This window comes from Oryza glaberrima, chromosome 5, assembly GCF_000147395.1.
Source record: "Oryza glaberrima chromosome 5, OglaRS2, whole genome shotgun sequence".
In the NCBI taxonomy this organism is placed as follows: Eukaryota; Viridiplantae; Streptophyta; class Magnoliopsida; order Poales; family Poaceae; genus Oryza; species Oryza glaberrima.
In genome coordinates, this window is record NC_068330.1 from 12,898,965 (window position 1) to 12,926,058 (window position 27,094).

At 43.2% G+C, this 27,094-nt stretch overlaps 5 protein-coding genes and 1 long non-coding RNA gene across 6 annotated transcripts; 3 read left to right on the forward strand and 3 right to left on the reverse strand.

The window, feature by feature from the left end:
• Positions 1–77: 77 nt before the first annotated feature.
• LOC127772892 (uncharacterized) lies at positions 78–3,598 on the reverse strand. The gene is made up of 6 exons (XM_052298883.1): positions 2,931–3,598; positions 2,001–2,201; positions 1,807–1,906; positions 994–1,197; positions 824–886; positions 78–593 (listed from the first exon to the last, which is right to left on the reverse strand). Exons 1-6 carry the CDS (start codon positions 3,536–3,538, stop codon positions 486–488), a joined length of 1,284 nt encoding a protein of 427 aa, XP_052154843.1. The 5' UTR covers positions 3,539–3,598; the 3' UTR covers positions 78–485.
• A 5,247-nt stretch (positions 3,599–8,845) lies between these two features.
• LOC127774178 (uncharacterized) lies at positions 8,846–10,717 on the forward strand (the record flags this gene model as incomplete). Its single annotated transcript, XM_052300455.1, has 1 exon — positions 8,846–10,717. A coding segment is annotated over one exon (1,872 nt), but the record flags the coding sequence as incomplete, so codon positions are not given.
• Positions 10,718–13,955: 3,238 nt separating this feature from the next.
• On the reverse strand, positions 13,956–15,128 carry LOC127774800 (transcription repressor OFP1-like). Its single transcript, XM_052301090.1, has one exon. It carries the CDS (start codon positions 14,876–14,878, stop codon positions 14,096–14,098), a length of 783 nt encoding a protein of 260 aa, XP_052157050.1. The 5' UTR covers positions 14,879–15,128; the 3' UTR covers positions 13,956–14,095.
• Positions 15,129–20,971: 5,843 nt separating this feature from the next.
• Positions 20,972–21,691, forward strand: LOC127774820 (uncharacterized). The gene is made up of 2 exons (XR_008017819.1): positions 20,972–21,312; positions 21,420–21,691. It is a non-coding gene; the product is annotated as an uncharacterized LOC127774820 (long non-coding RNA).
• Positions 21,692–22,188: 497 nt separating this feature from the next.
• LOC127774628 (uncharacterized) lies at positions 22,189–22,842 on the reverse strand. Its single transcript, XM_052300908.1, has one exon. The coding sequence runs from the start codon at positions 22,749–22,751 to the stop codon at positions 22,482–22,484; it is 270 nt and encodes an 89-aa protein (XP_052156868.1). The 5' UTR covers positions 22,752–22,842; the 3' UTR covers positions 22,189–22,481.
• Positions 22,843–25,931: 3,089 nt separating this feature from the next.
• On the forward strand, positions 25,932–26,630 carry LOC127774179 (pentatricopeptide repeat-containing protein At3g21470-like). Its single transcript, XM_052300456.1, has 2 exons — positions 25,932–26,093; positions 26,349–26,630. Exons 1-2 carry the CDS (start codon positions 25,932–25,934, stop codon positions 26,628–26,630), a joined length of 444 nt encoding a protein of 147 aa, XP_052156416.1.
• The last annotated feature ends 464 nt before the right edge of the window (positions 26,631–27,094 follow it).

The window sequence follows — 27,094 nt, forward strand, 5'->3', positions numbered from 1 at the left end:
TAGTTTATCTGAAACAAGCAAAGCGACAGCATCAACGAAGTAGTCTTTTTTTTTTTTGGTGAGATTTATCTTTGGAAAAGGTAAGAGAAACTGATTTATAAGATATATCTGGTGCAAAATTGAAGATCAGGAACAATGTTTGTACATGGTAAGCACCCTTGAGTTTCCAAGAGTGATGCTACTAACCTCTTAACAAACAGAAAAACAAAGAGAAACAACTAATAGTGCTAAAATGCCTCAACAACACAGCTGACATTGCTGCCTCCCACTTGCAAAGCAACAAAGCAAAAATTGCTGCCTGTGTAGTGCAGGATAGATGGGTGAACCTATTTCAGATTACTTCTTGTGTGAGAGCTCTCCACTAGTTTTGGGAAGCAAATGCTCACAGGAAACCTTGATGGGCTGCTCATCCCAAATATACTTGTGTGCTCTTCAACTGCAACGATCTTGTCTGCTTCGTCAACTACATAGGCCATAGGTTGCTGTTATCGCAAATTCCGGATCTCCTGCGCGACGTCTAAGCAACACTCAATGGGACAGTTGGTCTTGATTGCATTGGCGCCTATATGTGATCTACAAGCAGCATACCCTTCCTGCTCACACATTCAGAGGGTGCTCAGATAGTCAGATTGCAAAGGTTACCAATATATGCTTATTAAAAAGTCAAAAGGTTAATTAAAGATGCTTCATTAGGTAAATACTTATTAAGAAGAACTGACTGATACATATCACATAAGAAGCAAAAATTAAGAAAAGATGGGTGCTGAGTTAGCTAGGAATTTGCATGTTAACTGAACATTGATATTACAGACAAGCGAAATACCTTTCGCAGCGAGTTTATGAGGGTGCCAAGTGGTGGAGAGTTTACTTTTGCACGGCTAGCAATCTAGAACCACATGCAACAAATTAGTTTTGCTGGAAGATTTCTGATAGTAAGCTTGAATGGTACATTACATATTTCTGAACAAGTTAATAAGGAACTGCAAAATATACCTCATCAAGTCTGATATATCCAGGGGGCAACCTTGAGTCGCTTTCCTCAATCATTGTGTCAAGAAGTTTTTCTAATGAGACTCCATTCTCAATTGTGTTTGCCCATCCCCATTCTGTTGCCAAGCTTAACATTTCAGTTAGGAAGGTGGTATCATGGAGAGGACCTGTCCAAAGTGGTCCTACAACAGTGATCGAATCGGGATCCTGTAAAAGAAAATGTAACCACATAATAGCACAGTTCCTTACCCAAGTATTTAACAGTAAGAATGGCTTGATGAGATTTCTTGCGTATGGCATACAATTCTCAACTTAGGTGATGAACTTATGTGATGGAGACATATTCATTAGTAGCATGTGGCATATGGTTCTCAACTTATTAAATGGGCATGTTTGTATGCTAGCAAAGTGATAATATTTGGTTTATTACCTTTGGGGTGTTCTATTGGAAACAAAGTAGTCAGATAACCTTTTGTATTGTGCTAACATACTCTAATAGCCCTTACTTAACCTTAAGAAGTATTGATCTACTTTTCAGACCTGCTAAAAATATTTAATATGGTCCAACACTTGCTAACTATATCATAGCAAAGCCTGGGTTGGCAGCTATGGCTGATCTGGGAGTATCCACTACCCAGTAAGCCTGACTCTAGAGTGAATCATGTATCCGGGAGCTTTACCACTCCAAGCGATCACACATGATTTGATTTCAACAAAGAAATCTTTCGCATCAATACAGTAAAAAAAATGGGACAAACTATGATTTGCTTATGATGCCTTTCACATTATTATACCACCACAGACTCGTGTACCTACAATTTTGTCTGCACAACCACAAGTAATCTGCCCCAACTCATCAAATCCAAAAGTCCGTGACTGGCCACAACTTTTGCAATGGCAAATGAAACCATAATTACTGCCAAAATAGAAATAGTTAGCAACTACCCATTGTATGGACTAACTGTTCATATCGTCATAGAATGACCAGTAACAAAAGAACAATGACTAACCTGATGCCATCTTGTTTTCCATTATGTAACTGTACCATGACTCGAAAAATAGGGCCATGATATGCATAGTATGAGAACAATGGAGTAATGTGAAATCCCAGAATAGCAGCTTCCCGTGCAGCACCACCTATAAGCATTCGCAAACCGACCTCATTCGGATATGGCACTGGACGTATATATGCTCCATATGATGACAAAGAGCTAAAGAAAACATAATGTTACAAGGTTCACATGAAAGAAGCATGGATGCTATAATGCCCACTACAAAACAAACCTGGTCAAGTTCAACACAGAAAAACTAATCTGTAGTGTAGCCTAGTGTGCATTACAAAAGGAATTGACTATTACAACAGGAGCATTGGCACACCACCAAAGAAATAGTGATATGCATGTACGAAGTGCACACTGTCATACTCAACAATCTAATTTGAATTCACTGTTTCTAATTATACTACAAACAGAATTACTGATTTGATGTTCATACTCATTCTAAAATCTGCTTTCTAACTTCACTCACACCGTTTGTCCATCTGACATGGATTTTCCTAGGTAAACATATGTTTCATGCTCTCTAATAATTGACATTATTTGCCATACGTTATTTAGCAGTTTCTAGTACACCTACTGAACAACTAAAAGGCCAGCATTTGAACATGTAAAACTATGTACATTTTCAGAATACAAAGATTACAACCGTCAGTTGAGCTATAAGAAGCAATTCAATGCAGAAGTGTAGCAGACACTCCAGTTTCAATTGAGCAAATATTAATCAACATAATCTGAACACAATAAACAGAACAATTCTAATAATTGACAAAAGATAGAAATGCTTGATGAATTAGCACAAGCTTTAAGAAGCTAAGGCGAAGGCATTACAAATTGGATGATACTACCCGAGATGCGTCATGCCGAAATGGACCACGGACTCACCTTCTTGAGCCATACCCTCTCGCGGACCGCCAATCCGTAGATGTCAGATACAGTAGGCCCCCAATTCTGAGCGCCAGCAACGCCGCCCTGATGTACGCGGCGTCGCCGCCGAACGAGTCCACGTCGATGACGTCGAAGTACTCGCGGCGGAGGTAGCGCTCCGAGAGCAGCCGGGTGGCGTCGAGGTGCGACACCGCCCACCTCCTGTCCGGCGCCCGCTCGAAGCGGGAGAGGTTGCCGACGATGACGGGGCGGAGCGCCTCGGAGGCGTCGTTGGCCCAGACGAAGTCGGCGCCGGCCTGCGCCAGGTAGCGGAGCGCGCGGACGCCGCAGCCGCACATGGCGTCGAGGCAGAGGAACGGGGCGGAGGGGCCGGCGGCGCGGCGGTGGAGGGTGGCCGCGAGGACGGCGAGGTCGCGGCCCGCGGCGCTGTCGCTGCGGTAGAATGCGGAGCCCGGGTCGAAGGTGACCCCGCGCTCGGAGTGCGCGCAGGCGGGTGGCTCCGCGCTGCGCCGGCGGTGGCGGTGGCGGCGAGGTTGGAGTGGAGAGGGGAGCGCTCTGGGGAACGAGAGCGCCGCTGCCGCTGCCGCGGCGGCGGAGATGGCCATGGCGACGGGAAGAGAGCAGCAGAATGGTTTGGATTGGGGTACAGGGCGTACAGCCGTTCGGGTTCACTTCAGCGAGGCCGACATTTCGTGTGAATTGTTTTTTCCTGAGTTACGGGTGTAATTTTTGTAGCATTGCACGTCCTTAAAGAGGAAGTCATTACTAAGATAAGTCCTTAAAAATGAGAGATTATATATATGAGGGATCTGTTTGACAGGATTTTAAGGACTTGTTTAACTTCTAAATTTAGTTTTAAGTGTTGAGTCTCGAGTGAAGTTGTGAAAGTGCTCTACCTAACTCCGTTCCTATTTTAGATTGAGCTGAAACTGTTTAGCTGAGCTTTAACTCCAGGAGAAGAGGAGCTGAAACTGGAGCCTGAGCCTAGAGCTGTACCTAACAGTCCATAACTTCTAAATTTAACTTTAAAAGCTACAGTGAAGTTGTAAAGCAGTTTCACCTCTTTAATTTATTTTGTGATAGCACTTCGACCAGCTTTACTCTTATTTTTTATGGAGAAAAATTGTTTGTCTAGAGTTCACCTCTAAGAGAGATGGAGCTGGAACTATGTAACATAGGTTCTAATTTTTTCACTAATCTTAACTTTATTAGGAGAGATAGAGCTGGAACTCTGTAAAAATAGGTTTTGATTCTTTCACTAATCTTAAGAGCATCACCAAGAGCATCCCGAAATTCTGTCCTCAACATTTCAGTTATGGGAATTCTAAACAAGATTTGAGGTGTTAAAATTTTTATTCCTCCTACAGATTAGCTATAATTGGTTTCCTAAAAACAAAAAAGTAGGCCCTTAGAAAACTTCCATCAGAAATCAGCTAGTTTCCACCCCTCGCTCTCACGAGATCACGCTTGCGCACGTGCCCCTTCGTCGCCCCTCTAACGCAGTACCATGCCGGCAGATCAACCCGACCGGTACACGTGCACCCCCAATTTTCAACATGTACACCAGCAATTCCAGCAGGCAGGAAAGCACCAACTAGCAGCAAGCACGACTAGCAATTGCAGCAGGCAGCAAATCACCAAGTAAGCAGAACATCAGCAAGAAATCTGCAGCAGCAAGCAGCTCCCATAGAAAGTAGGAAGCAGCAACAGCAGCAAGAACCAGCTGCATCCATCAACTCCAGCATCAAGTTTGACAACAGCAACAAATCATATCCCTATATACTTCTGTAAACTATATTCTATACATACCCCTATATGCTTTTGTATATGAAATGCACAAATCATATCCCTGAATCCTTACATTAATTTCTGAATTGTCAGGATAACATATATCAGAAGTAGTTTGGATTTACAAAGTTCAGCCCAGAAAGTTAAAAGAGCATATTTTTTTCTTATTGCCTCCTATGCAGGCAGCAAGCAGCAAGCAGCCACAGCAATACATAGCACCAAATTCACTATGAATACATGCTCATTTCTGAAAACATGTCCAACTACTGTTATTTATGAAAATGCAAGCTCTAACAGATAGCACAGGTGGTTCATACAATTTCTGAATTGTATAAATTTGACACTACTGTCCAAATTCAAATATATACAGTTCATATCAGCCCTGACATCATAGTTTATGAATAACATATAACACAAGTGGGTTAGATAATTTCTGAATTATATAAATTTGACACTATAATTTTCTCTCTGTTCACAGTAAGAACAGAACACCTGAACATTGAGCTTTTTGCAGACTTATTACAAACTACAGATATAAAAAAGGGCAACTTTTCCATTTCATACACTTATCGCTATTGATTTGTAATAATTTATAATTGGTTACTGCTAACTTGCTAAGCTAGCAAATTTCATTATTAATTGATTATCAATGTGGAGTTCAGATGTACCACTTAACCACAAACATCAGATTCGGCAGCAGGATAAGATAATGCACAATTACAATAGACTTGAGATGCAACAATGATCCAGAATCGGGGACAGGACTTATTGAAATTGCTTCCACGAAGGAACTCTTCTTCACCAACAAACCAAGCCATGGACAAAATGGCGCTGGAAGCGTTGTGGGAGATGGGATCCAGTGATTGCCCGGGCACCTGCTGGTACATGGCCTCTGTCGCCTAAACACCGGAAGTCGACGATTGGCCGGGAGGCAGAGCACGGGCCGATTCACGACGTATCATGGTTGCGCTCTAAATCGAGGCGGCGGTGGTGGTTGGGGGAGCGGCAATGGCTGTCCTCCTCCAGCCATCGGTGGAATGCGGTCGACGCGCGATACCATGCACCGCTCCCTGGAAGAAAGCCGACGCCCGGCAACCATGGGGAAGCACCTGCTGCATTCCGATCTGTTGCGAGGAAGAGGACGCCGTCGGTAGACGAGGTCGCCAAGAGGAGCTGCGTGGGAACGTTTCACCAAGCGCGCGCGAGATAGTCGCGGGCAAAGGATTGGGAGCGAAATCAATTTGCTAGAATTGGAGAACGAAAAACCAGGACTTGGGTACCGGAAGGATTGAGAGAGCTGGTAGGGAATCTGTTGGAAGCAATCTTTGATCAAAAATCCCCAAAATACCACATAGGGAATGATATCAAGATGCTGTTGGTGATACTCTAACTTTATTACGAAGTAACAAAAGTACATAGCATAACTGTTACTCACTGGATCAATATTCATATTATCTTGATAAACTTAGCAAAAATTGCTACATGACACTTAAAATTTATGTAATTTGCTGGTAGACATCATAAAAATATGTAACGGCTGAAAGACGTTTAAAAAACTGGTAATTTAATAGAGGACACTTTCAGCTCAATTGGCGAGAGAAATTCTTCAAAGATACATTTGTTTGGCAAGTGGGATTGGGAAATAATATCCCACCCTCCAAAGGACAATATTGCATCCTAACCATCCATTCTTCACACCTCATTTAATCCTAGCCATTCATCCATTTCCCTTTCTCAATCCCACCTCTCATATCCCATTTGCCAAACACAGTGTTAGGGTGAAAAGCTTTTCAGCTAAGACTGAAACGAGGATGGAATATAATGTATGCTAGGTGATGTACTTGGGGTGATAGTAAATTTAGATTTGCATAATTTCTAAATTTTTACTCTAACGTCATGTTTGAAATATGTGGCCTTAAGGGCATTCTCATCTTTCTTAAGAATTTATCAATCTAACTGAGCCGAAAGTGTTCTCTAGCAATTACCAGTTTTTTTAGGATGTCTTTCAACCGTGACACGTTTTTTTATGTCTATCAGCAAATTACATAAATTTTAAGTATCTTGTAGCAAAATTTGCCTAAAACTTACTATTATTAGAAGTCGTGCCTTATACAATTGCATGATTGCATAATATAACCGAGAATAAATTTTACAATGAAAACTCTCATTGACTTGCAAGCCTATCTTCAGTAAATTTAGATCAAATTTTAAAATCATGCTACATACATATAATTATGAAGTTATGCCTTATAGACTAGGGTAAAGTAGTACTCCATCCGTTTCATAATGTAAGTCATTCTAGTATTTCCCACAATCATATTGATGCTAATGAATCTAGACATATATATCTATCTAGATTCATTAACATCAATATGAATGTGGAAGATACTAAAATGACTTATATTGTGAAACGGATGAAGTATTCATATATTAATGACTCAACTGCAAACTACATAAAAGTTACTTTAAACACTCTCTTCAACCCACCACCTTCACGACAAAATGCCAAGCTTAAAGTCTAAGTTGGCCCAACTTCTAGAACAGCCCAAGCCTGCTCATCCTAATCCAATCCCTTCGGAGGAATTCATTCAAAAGCCTAGGCAAGCCATGTGATACACACGGAATAAATAATTAGGACTAAGGTTACGGTCTCAAATTCTCAATTCCACAGTTGTATATGACGGACGACACACTAGCCTGTGGTCAACTTTGTTCGTCGTTGTGCTCCTTCTGCTCCCATCCCGTCCAGAGACGACGGCCGGCCAGCCTGAGGTCGATTCGAACAGCTAAAGCACGAGCACTGCTATGGCCGGCCACGGGCGTCGGTGAGCGATGGCGGCATCGATGATTCCTCTCATCTGCTGGTTTATATCCTGTAAGCTCCCTCTGCTCCTCTTTCTCAACTCCGGCCGTCTGCTCTCCGCCAATGTAGCCTACTCTTTCCTTATCAGAATAAACAAAACTAGTAGTAGTACTCTGTCTAAATTTGTACTCCCATAATATTTTTTTATGGAGGGAGTACATCCAAATCCCACCAATAATACTCTTTCAGAAAGTGTTCGGATTTATTTGAACTGATTGTGCTGAGTTATTTGTAGCAACTAGAACAATGCCTCTTTTTTTTTTCAGTTGCAGCAGATCTCAAATAAACATTATACATACTAAATTCTAAAAGTAGCTATTATTGTTTGAATCCCCCAAATTCGAAATACTGCATGAAAAATGGAAAAGATTAAACAGCTATATCAATGAGGATTAATACACATAGTAGTTATATAGTTCAGTATTGTCGCTCCATTCCTATCAAGGCATCAACCCCGGAGTTGTTTCTCAAAATTGATACCTCCATGGACGACTAGAATGTCATGTTTGGCTGACCAATTTGAGTAACTCATAGGATGAAAATGGTTCCCAAAATAATGTAGAAGCATATATTTGCAATTAGGGATAAATAACTGTCGCTACCTCTGATTCCAACTGTAGATCATCTTAGAGAAGTACTCACAAGAATTAAGAAAGTGTAAAAATAAATAATGTTGCTGTCCAGCAATAACTACACAATAAACAAAGGGCATTTTTACCAAACTGGAAATTTCGTGGTGTTACAAAATAGGACATGAGGCATATCAAATTGAACAGCACCAATATGAGTAGCTGCAAACTATCAGTTTTCCATATGCTGATATACAAATGCTTCCAATTGGACAAATTAACTTCAAGTTATGCACTTATGCTATATTGTAGGTTCTTTTTGTCTACTCTTTCTGCATCATTTGAAGTACTTTCAGAATGTCCAGATTTCTAATGTTTCTGAGATATTATTTTAATATGAACAACACTAGTAGCATATTTCTAATGAAGAAACAAACTGGCTTTGAACACACAAATGCTTGTTACAGGCTAGCAGTGCTGGATGAAACAAATGGTCTTCTTGCATAATATCTCTTGGATTGATTATCTTGAGTAAACACTGGTTTCATACAGGACTGCAGAAACTGAATTGAGCATTGTCGAAACTTGAAACGCATGTAAAGATGGCAGCGTTGATCCAACTATGGAATGATTGGGAGTTACAGGTGCTGGTGCTTTTAAGCTTCATGTTGCAAGTGTTCGTCTTCTTTTCCGGTGGTCTTCGACAGCGCAGCACCAACTCGGCATTGAGGATTCTGGTTTGGTTAGCATATTTGGTGGCTGATTTCATTGCAGTCTATGCCCTTGGGCAGCTATCACGGCAAAAAACAGATGCAAGTGAAGCTGGGCAACCTCACAAGTTTGCATTCTTCTGCACGCCTTTCCTTCTCATTCATCTTGGTGGGCAGGACACAATCACTGCGTTCTCTGTCGAGGACAATGAACTGTGGCTCAGGCATCTGCTCAATCTTCTAGTCCAAGTTTGCTTGGCCTTGTATGTGTTTTGGAAATCAGCAGCAGGCAATCAGTTTGTAGTCTCAGCCATCTTTGCTTTTATTTCTGGAATCATCAAGTATGGGGAGAGAACATGGGCACTCAAGAGTGCGAGCCAGAAATCCCTTAGAAGCTCAACCGATGGAGGAGTAGTAGGTCAATTTCCTGAACTAGAAGACTATCAAGAGTTGGGATACAAAACTATGGTCATGTTTGCTCTGTCTAGCTCACCAGTTGTGAGAAACCTACTTGTTGGACGCAAGATTGATCAAATGGAAGAAAGGGTACATCATGCATTTCCAGGTCGACTGTATAGTCAAGTTTCAGAAAACGCGCAACTTGTGTTCAAGATTCTAGAGATCGAGCTGGGAATGATGTATGACAACCTCTACACTAAGGCGAGAGTGATTCGTACATGGACCGGCGCCATACTCCGATTCATCACCTGCATCTCCCTGATGGTTGCATTTGTGCTCTTTCTGACAGGGAACAAGAAGTGGCACCATAGCAGAGTTGATGTTGCCATAACCTATGCATTGTTCATTGGAGCACTCTGTTTGGAGGTCTGTGCGATCTTCTTCATGGTGATGATGTCGCCATGGACATGGGCATCCTTGCAATATTGGAAGTACCAAAGGCTCGCAGATGCAGCTTGGTATGTTTTCAAGAGCCTACAGACGGAGTCTATGTCATGGTGGTCGAATTCCTTGGGGCAATACAATTTCCTCGGTTCCTGCTTCTCTGACAATGTGTTTGGGAAGGTGATGAGCCTTGTTGGAGCAAAGGAATTTTGGAGGAACTTTCGGTACTCTCAGCGTGTGGGCGTCAAAGCAGAGATGAAGAAGCTCGTCTTTGAAGCCAAGTGCCTTGCCGAGATCTTCGGTGCAAGCCAGACATCAAGTGTCAATGCGGATCCAAATTCAGGCGTCGGTTCAGCACTGGACATAATCCTGCGGGAACAGTTCGAGGTGGCCATCCTCTCGCTACACGTCTACACCGACATATTCTTGCACCGATGCATGAATCCCACAAGTGCTGATAGCTGCGACGCTACCAGGGAGAGACGGCATCTGATGGATGCGTGCATGACAATATCTGAGTACATGTGCTACCTATTTGTCGTCCATCCTGAAATGCTTCCTGTCAGTGGCAGTGTGCGTAATGTTCTAGATAAGGCTTCAGAAACCGTTGCCAAGGTCAGCTCTGGAGCTGCTGCAAGCAAGGGCAGAGTCAGAGTCGTCCTGGAGAAACTGGCTACAGACCGTGACCTGAATGACTTGTCTGATCCCATCACCCTCGCTGGGTTTGTCTTCAGGGGCCACAAGGAAGAGGCTGTGTATTGTCATGAATCACTGCAAGTTCTTGCACGCGCGTGGGTTGGGGTTCTCCTCTATGCAGCCGGCAAGTCCCGTGGTGAGAACCATGCAAGGCAGCTCAGCATGGGTGGGGAGTTTCTCAGTTTTGTGTGGCTGCACATGGCGCATTGTTCACTAGGAGACATGGGCACATTTGAGGTTGAGCTAGTTCGACCGAGCGCGGTGAATGAGGGCGGGCGTAAGATGTTTGTATGGGGCTATCAGCGTCCTCGGTGAACACACCACCCTCATTTCCCTCCTGGTTTTTTTGCTCAGGACACTTCACTCCTACTGGCCAATTATGGTCATGTCTACTATATATTTCATGAAAGTTTGTGTGAACTATATTCTACTTAAGACAGCATGATTTATCAAGTTTTTCATAACCGGAAATCAGTGCCATTCTATTCTGAAAACATGCTGGACAAGATTTTTCTATCTATAGCATAAAGGAAAAAAACAAGAGTTTGCTCAATTTTTTATTTAATAAAGAAAGGAGCTACTCCAGTTTTGTAGCCATGCATTTTTACATGGTCCATACATGATCGGAAAGCTTAAATGATCGAAAAGATGATTGGATAAGTTTCCTGCAAAGCCCTTATCATACAGAGTTCTATCAGCAACAAGTTGTTGCTAAAAAAAACTAAGTTTCAGTTTTCTCTAATCTAAACTGTATCAGTATATAACTTTAAAGTGCTAATTAGATGGATTTTTTTTCTCAGACACAAGTACTAATTAGATAGATGGACTTGCATTCTATAATTACACTATATAAATGAATCGAACAAGACAAAAAAAAAAAACAATCATGGTACATAATCCAAATTATATATATCCCATCCACATTTTTCATTCACCGATCTATTCAAGTTCTATTCAGCATGCTACATGCAACTATAATTCATATACGTTAAACACATCTAGTTTGAAATGTCCCCATATATCCAAGCGACCTTATGATTCAATCTTGTCTTCGGCTGTGGTTTTGGGATAAGTTCACTGACCTTAGCAGAAAAGGGAAAACACAGATGTTGAACTTCAGGGAGCTTTGTTGCTGTCGATGTTGGGGGGGAAGCGCTGCAGGGTGGCGGCTGGTGAGGAAGCAGCGAGAGCGACTCCGGCGAGGAGATGCCGTCCGCGGCGAGGCTGTGGACTACGGAGGCCGGATCCAGCGGGACCAGATCTGCCGCTGGCCTAGAGTTGGGGCGCACGGCGAGATTCGGGCCGGAGATCCTCCCGCGGTGCCTCGTCCTTGTCGTTGGCGGTGACATTCCTGGCGAGGGGCGGTGGTCGGTGGCGCTGGGAGAAGGGGAGGAGGAACTGGCGTGGATTTTTCACCTTTTATCCAATTAGAAAACTAATTATTCCACGAGTAGATACATAAAAACTTATTCGAAGAAATTGATCATTTTGATGACGCTAATATTAACAGCGTCATGATCCAACATGACAACGCTAATGACGTTGCCACTGTTCCCCTTGCCCTCACTAAATGCTAAGTCACTTATTTGAAGGAGGACGACGTCAATGTTGTTAATGCGCCGTGAAAAGGGTTTATTTCTAAAATAAGTTTTTAAGGGGTTTATTTGTAGAATAAGTTTTTAAAGCATCAAAAGTGAAAAATCTAGGGACTGGGTAGAGGCGTTGGGCGACACATAGCTGGGTTCGGTAGTGGGACTCTTGCGAGACCAACGTCGCAGTTAAAGGAGGCTAAAATGGAAAATATAGGTGTTTGAATCTCCTGAAGATGAAGATAAAGATTAAGTGTTTTACGCAAAACGAGGTGATAATAACATGTGATTAATTGAGTTTGAATTATTACAAACTTGAAAAATGGATTAGTCTTATATTTTAGAATAACTTTCATATAGAATGTTTTCGCACGAAACGCATCGTTTAGCAGTTTGAAAAGCATGCCACGAGCATCCAAAAGTTTATCTAACTTTGTTGGAGAAAAGAACAGGCACAAATTTACCATTACAGGATCGAAAACGGAACGGATATTTCTTGACCACCCACCTGATCCAGCTCTAAGGAAAATAATATAGAAGAGAAAGTAGGATATTCGTTATTATCCGAGTTTTAATCCGAATCCGTTAAGAAATATGGGTTAAAATACAATAAGAGTTTTATAGCCGGTATGTCCCATATTATGAAACATACTTAAAAATATATTATAAATTCACCAACAACCATGATAAAAGATTGATTAACTTGATAATATCGTATATTTTTTCCTTGATGAATCTCTTTTAACACTTTAATTGTTTGTCTATATTTATCAATTGAAAATACAAATGGATATTCGTTCATGAATCCATTTTGAAGAAAATAATATAGAATATGTTACAGGATAAGTGATTTGTTATCTGACAATATCCATATCCAATTTAATATTTCGAGAGAATCCCTTATATGCCACTGAAAATTGGTCTGATCCTTTATATGCCATTGAAAATTGGCTCTTCCCTTATATGCCATTGATCCAAATTTGTACACCCTCTCATGTCACTCCCGTCAGTTGACTGTGTATTGACCGTTAATTCTCAAGGAAAAAAGGCATATTTCCCCTTTTGATTATAGGGCATGCCTAACAACTCAGAGAGGGCAAATATGTCTTTTTTACTTGAGAGTTAACGGTCAACACACGGTCAACTGACGGTAGTGACATGAGAGGGTGCGCAAATTTAGACCAATGGCATATAAGAGAAGAGCCAATTTTTAGTGACGTATAAGGGATCAGACCAATTTTCAGTGGCATATAAGGGATTATCTCTAATATTTCACCCCTCCTTACATAAAGCCAATGGCAGAGAACGTGTCCAGTACCGTGTTGGTTGATAAACCCATACCAAGCAGGTACCAATTGTACTTGGTTGTTCAATCAATCTAGTGTCAAAGACATACATATTCATCTTTTTTACTTATATTTATGTTTATGCTTATCAGCCAAAATTTAAATTTTCAACCTTAAACTTGAAGTTAATTTTAAGGTTTTTTTCATCGAAGTTTATTTTTCAGCCTTTTCTTTTAGATCACTAAGAACACATATATAAAAGTTTTATTTAAAAAATATTTTTTGTTTGTAAATATGCTGTTGCGCTTATATGCTTAAAATAAGTCAAACGATGGCTTCCATAGATATTTTGAAAACATGTACACTCATATATACACACATACACGCAGACTCATTTTTATAAACACACCCTATTTTAAGATTAATAAAGTCACCACAAACGTCTTACCTTATTAACGGATCCGTCCCACATAGCTACGTAGCTACGTTGTTCTCATGAGTCACTGTTCACAAACAAATAATCATCAGCGACATGTATTCTTTGTGAATTTCCCAAGCTTATGATTATGCAGCTATTTGAAGAATTTGTTTGGAAAAAAAATTCGGTCGTTTAATTTGGCATGGCTAACTGTCAAAACTAAGCGTGAAGTCTAGAGTTTCCCTGCATAGCCCTTGAATACCTCGATTTAATTACAGGACAAAACATTGTACATATGCCAGCTTGATTCATTAACACCAAAAATTAACGGCACAATATATCCATTTACAGCTCAATCGATTCGATCAATCCAACTATACAAAAACAGAATCAGTATAGCTCACAACCCAACGCAACAATCAGCATCAGCGACGATCTCAACCCAGACGCCCCTGAACGCCTCCATGATCACGCCGTGGTGCTCCCGCGCGTTGAGCGACAGGTAGCACTCGAGCAGCTCCAGCAAATCCTCCGGCGACCGCATCCCGTTCCCGACCACCATCTCCACCATGCTCTCCCGGAAGTCCCTCGCCGGCTCCGCCGACGCCTTCACCACCGCGAACCCACCGCCGCCGCTCCTCCGGCGACCACTACCAGCCCTACATTCGCAGCCGCCGAGAACGTGCAGCCTCCTGCTCCTCATCCTCGGCGAGCTCGGGCACGTGCCGCTCCCGCTCGCCGTCCTCCTCGGCTCGGCCGACGCCGCCGCCGCCGACGGTGGCCTCGTGCGTATAGGACGTAGCTGCAAGTCTTGAAACTCGCCGTCGTGGTGGTCTCCGGGAATGGCTGTGGCGGGGATTCTTTGGTGGAGAGGGGAGTGGGAGATGAGCTGAGATTCCTTCTCCATCAGTGGCATCTGCTTGGCTCGTTCCAGGTAGGGGTAGTAGGATCGTCGCGGCGGTGACAACGGGAGAGGCTTGGGAGTGGTGGTTCCATGTCCATGGAGGTAGTAGTGGTGGATGCTGCTTGACGACGACGACGATCTCCTGGAGCTTCTTGCTGCATGATCTGCTGCGGTGATCCTCCGGCTTGATGTTGGCCTGGGCCTCTTCATGTCCCTCAGCTTGTAGAACCATGAGTTTGGCATGAGATGGGACAGCCTGAACCTCTCATGGCTGCTCATCTCTCAGTCTCTCACTCACACACTCTTTCTAAGCCTTGTGGTGTGCAGCTAGCTAGCTACCATGGAGCATTGCAATGGAGGAGTGCCTCTCTTTGTAAGGTGTTGGCAATGGCAAATTGGCAAGTGGGTGAGTATAGCAGAAGAATTTCTGAGCTGATGAACAATGATGAAATGGTGAGTTGCTCTGAAACACTCTGCAGATTGTGACACCAAGAAAGGACCCAATTAAGCCTGTACCGGCCTCAGCATCATCATCATAGCAATTGTACTAATGTAGTTGCGGTTGCAATGATCAGGGCAAATTTCTTTAGCATTTAAGAAATACAAATGGTACACACATGGAAAACAGCACAAAGGTTTTTTACTTGTCAAAGTTGCCCAGATAAATCAAGTTAATTTGGGCCAAATTGTATATGCATTGCCTTGATTGTTGTATGTACAAAGGGAAAGAAAGCGATATGATTGTTTAGACTTTAGAAACTTATGCATTGGTTGTGTTCTGGGCTCGCGAACTTGTACGGTGCTAAAGAATAGTGCCAGGTTTGCACTTTCGTTATGTTAAACCTATCTCTACTACTCTGTCCTACTCATTACCCTGCCTTTTTTAGATCACTCTTATGATCTCATGGGTCTTTTCCTTTTAAAACCTAGCTACAACTTTACAGCAAAGTTGGGGAATATTCCGCTCCTTTCGAACTACCACGCATAGTGAAATTTCCCTTTATTGATAGGGAACATTGCTGATATCACTCCATGAAACTATGGGAATTAATATCATTAACTAATGTCATAGGCAGAGTGTGCATATTGTTCTCCCGCGAAAGAAAAAAAATGCGCTTGGTTTGCTATATACCTATATCCAACACCTGGATATTTTTAACTTTTTAGTATCTTTACTATTATAAAAGTTGAGTTGTCGTACTTCCATCTCTTCCCACTACTCATGCAACCTGTTTGTATGCTGCTTCCCACATATATAGTGTGCGCAATAATTGCATGATCTAGTGCTTTATTCTCAATTCACCCTCCAGTCCATTTCTAATCGACTCAATTATATGGGTCTAGTCCGTTACAATGTATGGACATGTTACTAATATTTTAGAAAATGAACATAAATTTGATTTATGTCCGTAAATTTTTGCCTTTAATTAATTTTAGTCACTAGCACAGATATAAATGGAGGGGCGATGGTTTGTTAAAGATGTTCTCTCAGCTGTCTGTCTGGATGTCCCATCATCTGCCTCGCGTAACAAACTGTAAGGTGCATCCATCCGGGTATATCGTTAAGTACAGTAAGGTGCATGAACTGGCTAGTGCAAGCTCTATTGCGCTAGCTCCAGGACTCCAGCAAAGATTATGCTATGCCTACCTGGCTAGGGCTAGCTATATCTCCACTCTACTTTGCATCAGACTTTGATAGTGTTGCCTCTTTTGATGTTCAAAACAATAATTGGCAAGACAAGTTCTCAACTCAGGGAGTACTATGATCTGAAAAAAAGAGAAATTGCACCATGAAGCTGTTGTTGTGCAGCTGCATAAAGCTGGCAGTGTTGTCAATTTTGTGATGCCCAACATGCAAGGATTGAATGGGGGAACAAGGAAACGATACAATTTTTATTAGTCTTATAGAAACGGTTCTACATTTATGAATTTAACTATATATTTAGTAGCAACTTCAATATGACACATACAAACATTAGAAAACTAAATTTTACAGTCGGAAACAATCGAAAACGATATCGATTTTTTTTAATGAAAACGGCATCGGTATGGTCAAAAAATTTCCGTACCATTTTCATCCATACACTTGGTCTAAAAATTAGAGGCAATAGAGCATCTTGAGCCTGTGGGCAGTTACAGGTTGTGAGTCAAAGGTGAGATCCAATATAAAGGGCATGTGTCATATATAAGACACCAATAACTTCTGCCTTGGCCCAAGTAGATAGTCCCACGAGTGACACCAACAAGTCTTTCCTTGTGACACTAGTCTATAAATTGCTTTACACTTTAGCTAGACAAGCTAGCCCATTTGGACATGGATAGCCCGACAACAGCTAACAAATTAGCTATTGGAAGTCTAAAACTCAAGCTATTTGATTCAAGTCTAGACTGACGTCGTCTTGACTCTTGAGTTTCAACAAGTGATAAAGTGAAACACAGTCATGGAAGTAGCTAGGTTTGTATTTCCTTACACGTCGGAGCCCCCAATTCCATATCCAATTTGTATCTTTATTTTTTTTATCTTTTTTACGAAAGTTCACCGGGGGGAGAACTGCCTCACCTGTATTTTCATTGCAAGGGAGGTAAAGTTCAGGTTTCATTACAAATCAAGAGATCAAAGGGAGGAAGAGATGATTTCTTTCCAAGCTGAAAAAACATTCATATCCTCCACGATTAGCCGCTCAGTCCAAAGAGTAGCGTCGTCGATGCACCTCACGATCAACCTGCGTAGATATGTTATTTTTCCACGGAGTACCACATCATGTCGATGGTTCCAAAGGCCCCAAAAGCATAGAAGGAAGAAGACCCGGTAGTGTTTGATCGGAATTTGCAGTGGGGGCAGCAAATCCGCCATGTTCTTGACAGTCAAAATGTTGATCTGAACACTGATCAGTCTACAGAGAGCAATTGTAAAGGGGCACTGGATACATAATGTGTTAAACTGTCTCATCTGCCCCATTGCAAAGGTCACATAGTGGCAATTGTACTATTTTCTTCTTGTTGAGGTTTAGCTTGGTAGGGAGTCTTTCCTTGGCTAGGAGCCATGCGAAGAGCTGCACTTTCGAAGGTGCTTTATTCTCCCAAATGAACTTCCAGTTGTTGCACAGCTGCACAGGTCTATGTCATCGCACACGGCGTAGTAAATTTGTTTGGTCTGCAGCAGACCTGTTGCTCCATTCATGTCCCTGATATCTAATTGTGATGTCAAGATCTGATCTTGGAGTAAAAGCCCTAGTTGGAGCAACTGATCTTCGGCCATCATCGAGAGCCTTGACACAAATTGATTTCTCAACTTCCTAGACATCGCCTGCTACACTGAAGCATGTTTGTCCACAGAGTGCGAGTAGAGGGGGCCTTAATTTTCAGCCATGGTGTTCTCCCGGTACCAAAGATCATGCCAAAAAGAAGTGTGCCTAACATCTCCCACCTTAATTGTCGTAAGATTCTGCAGGTCAGGGAGAAATGCTACTAGGGAATCCCAGTGTACTCCGAGCTGACTGTCCCAGAAGAAGGATGCATTTTTGTGTTCATTCCAAATCCAGCGTGCCCAAAAAGATTTCAGTAGAATGGATAAGCGAGTATTTTAGTCCCACCTATCCGTTGAGTTGGGCACTTGATCAATTTCTCTAATATGAAGTAATTTGCTTTGGTTTGGCACTATTTCTATATATTTTGTGCCCTTGAGGGATGTTCTTTGTTATGGTGCATAGCAGGCTGGGTGCTGCTAACCATCAGAATACGTGGAGAAGGCTTCTAGTTCATTTATTGGAGTTACAACTTCTTGAGATCTTTTGATTCCAAAGAAGTTGCAGCTGCTAAAAGTTCCATCAAACAAGCCCCTAATCTCCTTCCACAGTGTAAGGTTCACCCTTAAAAAAATAGTGATGTTGCTATATACACATGTTTATGTAGCACTAATTTTAATGTAGTGCTTTACAATTTAATTTACCAATTAGACAAATGGTATTGATACGATGAAACGATTTTTTAAAAGAAAACTTAATTTCTCATTTATTTTTTTACTGTCGATATGCATTAATGGTTCACTTGAAGACATGATTGTTGATGAGAGTTGACAGTGACACCATTGACCTAAAACTCTTCATCCGTCTCCTCCATCCTTAAATAAACAAATATATGCAATTTTAATTATACAGTACTAGGGAAGTGTGGTGATGCCAGTAGCCAGACGCACAGGGAGAGACGACAGCCAGGATCAACATCAGAGCAAAAGAGTGTGATAGAGGAGGATGGAAAGTGAGGCCCCGTTCGTTTCTTATGTAAAGGTAGGATGAAATTTTAGATTCTCGTGGTATGCTTTTCAAACTATTAAACGATATATTCCGTGCGAAAACTTTCTATATAAAAGTTGCTCTAAAATATCAGATTAATCCATTTTTCAAGTTTGTAATAATTAAAACTCAATTAATCACACGTTATTACCACCTCATTTTGCGTGAAACACTTAATCTTTATCTTCATCTTCATCTTCAGAAGATTCAAAGGGAATGCTAGGGATAACTTTGTCATTCGCCTCTAAAATGTAATCAATAAAAATGATTAATAATGGTAAATACTAAGGCGAAATAACAGATGTGGTATAGATGTGATAATTTGGGTGCTCCTTATGGTACAACAAGGAAGTGCTAACTTTTTATTTTGGCATTAGTTGGAATAATAATAATTGGTAGTTGTCCTGTCGGTTTAGTTTAATAAAATGGTTAGATTAATATAGGTGGACAGCACTGCAATTAGTATTGCCTCTAGGTTAGTAATAATGATCATTTTAGATAAGGATATGGTTTTAAAAAGACAACTTTGATAACTACTTTTTATAACATATATAGAAATATCAACAAATATATAGTTGTATCAAAATATTTTAACACTAATTTATGTATATGGTTCCCATACTTTTATGAAAAATATTTTAGAAATTATTTATAGTAAAAAAATTAAAATTTAACATCAATTTTTTCCAAAATACAAATATTATTAACATAAAGGGAGTACTCTATAATAAGATAAGTGCAAGTTAATTAATCACTCATGTTGCAAATTGACCAAACAAGTAAGGTGGTGTTTGGATCCAGGGATTTAACTTTAGTCTATATATTTAGACACTAATTTAGAGTGTTAAATATAGACTACTTACAAAACTAATTATATAAATGAAAGCTAATTAATTAGGCTCAATAGATTCGTCTCGTGAATTAGTCCAAGATTATGGATGGGTTTTATTAATAGTCTACGTTTAATATTTATAATTAGTGTCCAAACATCCGATGTGACCGGGACTTAAAAGTTTTAGTCCCATCTAAACAAGGTCTAAGACTACTTGATTGGAGGTTGCGAATGAAGTCAACTTTTCCAAAAACATTTCAAATTTTGCTAATTGTACTCTTCCATTTTCAAAACAGAGGAGGGGACAGGGGAGGTAGGTGCGCTGCTAACATCTTGAGCGAGAGCACTCCCTGGTGCTGCTGGCAGAGCTTCCCAACTTCACATAGGGTGTGTTTAGGTCACGCTAAAATTGGTAGTTTGATTGAAATTGGAACGATGTGACGGAAAAGTTGAAAGTTTGCATATGTAGAAAAATTTTAATGTGATGGAAAAGTTGAAAGCTTGAAAAAAAAAATGGGAACTAAACCAGGCCATACTCGCATCCTTTGTCTGCTGGGCTGCCTGCAGTGTTCCAGCGAAAAAGATTGAACCATGTAGAATTGTAGATTGATGACTCGACTGGCCCATCCGACGTACTCCCTCCTTTTCAAATTATTTATTGTTCTAACTACATTCAAACAAAATATAAAGCTTAAAAGCTATAGTAAATTACCGAGGTATCTCTATTAAGAACTGTTGAATGAGATTAAGTTATAGTAGCATGCAAAACAAAAAAAAAGTCATAAGTGCATGATTGATTGAGTTTTAATTATTGCAACTTTAAAAATAAATTTATTTGATATTTTAAAGTAACTTCTAATAAAAGATTTTAGCACGAAATACACCGTTTAACAATTTAAAATATGTGTTAATGAAAATCAAGATAAAAATATGCATTTTACTTATAAAAGAACGCGGCCTAACTACATAAGTATAATAGTACTTTCTTCGGCTAAGGGTATGGATTATAGTGAGGTGTGGATATTTTGACAAAATGACAAGGGGTAGTGAGGAAAGATTTTAATCAAAAGTGTTTTGGAATGTGACCGTGATTATTATTTTAAAACAACAGTAAACATTATAATAATAAGTATTTTAATATAGAGAGAATAGTATTAGCTGTAGCTCCTCTTTAAAGAAAAAAGAGAGCTGTAGCTCCCATACAAGACAGGGCTTGAACTTATCCTCTCTCTCTGTCGGTGAGCGGTCACAGGCGAGGGGAAGGGAGGGGGGGTTCCGGTGAGCCGTTGGGTTTATCCTGTACTTAGATTTATCATGTTGTAAATCGAGTATCTCGTACTAGGTTTTCTTCTTCCCATTTCTTGAATAGCTCAATGAAGATGCCAACATCCATCTTTTTCGTCTTGGCTGCCTGCTTCCATAGATGGCTTGAGCTCCAAATCGAGAGCTTGCTCTGGCTTGCGCCATCCAAAAGGGCACTACCAGGTTCTTCATTGGTTTTGGGTCAACACATAGCATATATGTCCTTTGTTTGGAGGTCATCTTCCCCCACAGTGATGAGGTGTCGCTAGCCATTCAAATCATCTTCGGTGAGTTTGCTATTGTCGATTTGGTGTACTTGTCTCTGGCGGTGCATTTTTCTAGGTTAGGCTGATCTCTTTTTTATCTTGTTCACTTCAACCACCACTTGTGAGAGGCCCCTGTTGCCTGTTGGGTTTGTGGCACGATGGTATCTTCTGCGGTCAACCTCCTCGTTGTCATCACCGTCAGCTTCATCGTCTTGGTCATCGGATTGGAAGAAGTGAAGCAAGGACTAGATTGCTTTTCGATTTTCTTTTGGAGTCCTTTCTTTGCTTATTTTCAAAACATCAGTGTAACTTGTTTATTTTTGAGGGGTCTTTCAACAATTATGTTGTATGTGAATCTACCTGTTCTAGTGTAGGCAAATTAAGATCTCTATCTTTGATATGTGATGTTCACTTATGTACGTTGTATGTAACCTCCTATATTAAATAAATGATGAGTTTTTTTAAAAAATAAAAGAAGAAGCTCCCACACAGAAGGAGCCAAGGTCTAAAGGAGCCATCAACACTAGGCGAACAATTCAACGAACAGATGAGATCAAAGGCGAACAGCCTCCTTCCTTTTCATCTCTCCTCCCCAAATTCAACTCCATTTTAGTCTGAAATTAAATCTTCCGAATTCTTCCTCTCTGATCGCCTCCAATCCTCCATACGTACCCTCTCTCAACCTCTGCAAACTACATGATTCTCACCGGCATATGGCTCAAGCCCACACGATCGACTTGTCCTCTTGATAGTTGATACTGCTTGCCAGTTCGAGACATAAATAATGTACACAATTGGATATTTTAATAACAGATTCACAGGTACAGACAGAGACAAAAAATTCATGGCACGGTGAACACTGGCACGTACGTATATTTACTGTGATCTTCTCATTAAACGTAAACCCTCTTTTATATAACGGTGTCACAGCAAAATATACTATGACAATTGACAAACAAAAGAATATGTATAACAGTATATATATCGTATATATACACCCTGCTCTATGACTATGAGTATGTGTATTCTACCAATTTTCTATATATTTTGTACATCACGAAAAAAAAATAAAGAAAGAAATTAAGAAAAAGGCTGGTATCCGTGGCATCTATGATTTATGAATTGAACCAGCAGATCTCCCTCTCTGCACCTCGATCTCCAATCGGGCGCTTTTCCATGGCTTCCATTCCTCAGTTGCCGTCGCCGTTGGTGCCGCCGCTGGGGCCGGACGGCGTCACGGGGCCCCTCGGCAGCATGGAGAGCAGAAGCGGCGCGTACTTGTCGACGACGCCGGACGCGTAGTGGCCCTCCCCGTCGATGCTAGGCGCGTTCCAGCCGGCCGGCCGGAGCGGCCGCGCCGCGGAAGCTGGCTGCGGTCCGGCGACCAGGAAGACCACCATGAGCGCCACGAGCCACATGGCGACGGCACGGCTCCGGCTGCTGCTGCTCCGGGATGCCATAGTTTCGCCTGCGACGACGACGACGACGACCAAGAAAACGAAGACGATCGAGAGGAAGCTTGCGTGAGGAGGAGGAGGAGGAGGAGTTCGAGCAGATGGTTTGGTTGGGTGGAGATGGCGCGCGTTGGCTCATATATATAGCGGTGGTGGTGGTGGCGAGTGTGGTGTGTGGAGTAGTGGAGAGGGTCAAAGGAGGAGGCTGAGGTGGAAGGGGGTCGGAATGTTCTCACGTATTGACTTGTTAACGATATCATCATCATGTGATCGATGGCTATCTCTGTGGACTTATGGACTATGGACTTGTGGACTGTAGACTTTGGTTGCTTGCTTGAGGATGTTGTAGTATACTGGAGGGAGTATTATATTTCTGCATGCATGAGTTCGTTGAGTCTGGGCCAATTGGGACATGTGTGGGGATTTTTGTAGCAGCCTCCTTCCATTTCGGGATTATTTGCTCAGAAAGAGCGTGCCTAACTTTCGGAGGAAAACAAGATAACCGTGCTGTCTCCCCCCACAAAAAAGAAGTTAATTGGAGGCTTTAACAGCAAAACACACTCGCGTCTTCTACTAGTGTTTGACTACCGGCCGGGGGTCCCACGTGTAGGAGTCGGTGGGCACGCAAGCAAAAAGGTCAAGGGAAGCAGGTGGACGACTGGACGTGCGAGACGAGAGAAGAGCCGCGCACACTGGAAGTCACCGGTGTACAAACGTATCGCGTTCCACGCGTTGGTCCAAATTAGCCGGTGGAAAAGGCGCGGGGCCGGCCGCCACACTCCGGCCGGCTGAGCCGCACCGCCCGCGCGCGCGCTCGCTGCGTACACGTCTCCGCTACCGCGCGGGGAGCTAGCGGCTGCCTGCCAATTGGCCGGCCCGCGCGCGCGCAGCCGCGCACGATCGTGCCCCGGGTGCGCGCACGCCGCACGGTTGGGAAATCGTGAAATCGTTGGCTCGATCGAATTGGAAAGGAGGGGAATGGGGCCGTGGCGTGTGTGTACGCGTGACCGTGTCCGTTTTTATCTGTGCAACTGAAAAAAAGGAGGGAATGCGCGCGGCACCGGCAACCTCTGAATGGGCAGACACAGGCTACTATCTCTAGGTAGCTCGAAGGATTGACGCGGTATTTTCGCGGTTCGTTGACGATCGGGGTACGGCGAGCCGAAAGGGTGGTTCGGAGTTAACGCGGGCACCGGTCGATCACCTGTGGTGGCCAGGTAGGATAACAAAAGACGGTCAGCGACTCAGCGTGGTGTGAAGTGGTACGGAAGGAGACGACGTAGGACAGCTCGTGGGCAGCCTGGACCCACCGAGCGGGTTTGCCATTGACCTTTTGGCCCAAAAGAACAGCCCGATGGCTAAAAAAGGGCCCAATAACTACAATTAGTAAAAATTAAACAATTACATAGTTTTAAACTAAAATAACAGCAGAATTTAGTTCATTAACAGGTATATATCTAGTACTAAGTTTAATGAAGCAGCTGCAACGCGCGAGGCGAGACAGCGCACACTGGACGGCCGGCCCCGCCGAACGTACGCGTTCTACGGTCCAAAGCCGGTGGAAAAGGCAGCAGATCTTCGTGGGGTCCTCGGTTCGCGCGGCGGCCGATCGAGCGCCTCCAACTCCAAGTGCAACCGCCCGCGTTTGATCTGCTAGTACTCGCTGCGTGCGTCTCCGCTCGCGTGGCAGGGCGGCACTGGCTGACTGCCAATTGGGCAAAGAATATGAACAAAATCTTCGACTTGCCCGACCTGTTCGTCTCTCATCCAGAGGAATATGAACAAAATCTTCACGAGTCATCTGGTGCAGCATCTGCGAGTCGCCGGTGTTGTCTGATTTACAGAGGGAATTGATGAGGTGCTTAGCTGAATCGACTTCACCAAAGCCGGTAGGCTCGTGTCCTGAAGATAGCAAAAGATAAGCGTTGAAGATACCAACATGCGAGCACTAGCAGCTGCAAAACAGAACTAGCAGTTCTCCATTACTCCTGTAATACTAGGATATTTACATTTGAAAACTAGAAAACACGCGGGTGGGTCGGGGCAAAACCCTAGTTGTCCCCCGCCGCCACCCTCACCCTTCTCCCCACCTCGCCATCGCCAGAGCTCGTCGCCTAGAAAACTGAGCGACAAGTCGGGATGGCAGTGGCAGGGCTAAAAACCGACAACCCTTTGTCTCTGGCGCGGGAGGGACGACGTGGAGCTCACGAAGCCGCCAGCAAGCTCTGGCATGGTGTCGGTGGATTTGGCACCGCCTCGATCAGATCCGATGCCCGTGCGGCTAGATCTGGCATCCCCGCCCGGATCTGATCGGGTCGAGCATTCGGTGCAGCGTGAAAGCTCGTAGATGTCACCTAGTGGGAGGTAAATAGGCGTTTTTGAAAAATACTAAAAACAATCGTAGAAGTTAATTTCAATAGGGTCCGTAACTTACTGGCAGCTCAGGCAACCAGGAACTTCTAGGGTTATTGACAAAGAACTTCCGGTGTTCAAGCAAATTTGAATGACAACTTCAAATCTGATGGAATTTTAGGCCTATCCAATCAACATGATACATACTAAACCATGTAGGGTATTGAAAAGCACAAGGGCAAGCACATAACATTCACAAAGTAGACAAGATAATTTTTTCCCGAAGTTCATATTACACGGAGAGTAGGATCCGTGTAATCTAAGCAACGGCACGGCATGATTAAAAAAATAGTTGAGGGACCAAAAATAGACTTAATGCAGCCTTATAAGACATTGTCCAAAGAAATGAGGGATACAAAATAGACTTGTTGCAGCCATATAAGACACGGAATAAGTCCACTTTGACTCCTTTAAAAGTGACGTGAATTTAATCCACAACCCTGAATCGTAAAACCAGATATCTTAACCCCTAAACTCTTAAAACCGGTGCAATTTGACTCCCTCGGCGTTTTTGGTGAGCGGTTTCACTGACATGGCACGTTACGTGGCAATGTTGACCTGGTCTTCGTCCTACATGGTGTTGACGTGCCGCGGCGCATGGTGTCATTAGAATTAAAAAAATATGTTGAGCCCATTTATCATTAAAAAAAATTATAGGACCCACTTCTCTCTCCCTCCCCATTCGGCAAGCTGGGGTCGCCGGCGGCAGCGGGGGCAACAACGGCGGCGGCGCCCATAGTGGCGGCAGCGGGCGGCGATGGCTGCGGGAAAAGCATGAAGGTCACCGCCGCACCTAAGGGGCAGTGGGAGCGGCGGCTGCAGACGGACATCCACACGGCGCGGCAGGCGCTGCGCGACGCGCTCTCGCTCGACCTCGACCCCTCTCCGACGGCGAAAACGGAGCCCGCGTGCGCGGCGCCGGGGCGACGACATCAGGCTCGGCGGCGGCGTACGCGTCGAGCGCGGACAACATCACGCGTCTGCTGCAGGGCTTGATGCGGCCGGGCGGCGGCGACGGCGTCAAGGGCCCCGAGGCGTCGGGGTCGACCTCCACGATGGCGACGACGCAGCATCAGCCACAGTGCTCCGGCTAGGGCGCGGCGTCCGCGTCGGCGAGCCAGAGCGGTGGTGGCGCCGCCAGGCTGGGTGTTCTTGCTTACGGCAGGCAGGTGCATTGCAATGTGGTCAAAGAGCGGGTTCAGTTCCAGTGCCTTCTGCGAAGCGGCGTTGGTGGACATGTATGCCAAATGTGGTGATGTGCCCAATGCTCGCAAGGTGCTTGATGGGATTGCTTGCCCAGACACAATATGCTCATCAAGCATGGTTGCTTGCTATCATCGAGTTGGACGCTACCAGGAAGCGTTGGCTTTGTTTTCTAGGATGGATAAGATGGGCTCTGCTACGGATCAAGTGAGCAAGATGGCCACCGGCGGCGCCGGGCCCGCGCCGGCGTTCTCGATGCTGGAGAGCTGACTGCTCGACGACGATGGCATGGGGCACGGCGAGCTGGGGCTCATGAACAAAAAAGGGAGTGAGAGATAAGGGAGAGAGAGGGGGAGGTCGGGAGGATGAGGAAGTGATATACTGACATGTGGGCCCCACCGGTCAGTGGGTCCCACAATTTTTTTTTATGTGAATGACAAGTGGGCCCATATATTTTTTTAAATTTTAATGACACGTAAACGCCACGTCAATGCCACGTAGGACGAAGACCAGGTCAACATCACCACGTGGTGCTCCACGTCAGCGAAACTGCTCACCAAAACCACCGAGGGAGTTAAATTGTACCGGTTTTAACAGTTTAGGGGTCAAGATATCTGGTTTTGTGGTTCAGGGTTATGGATTAGATTTGGGTCACTTTTAAGGGAGTTAAAGTGAACTTATTCCAAAGAGATAAGGGAAATGAATTAGACTTATTTATAGAGAAGCACAATGGG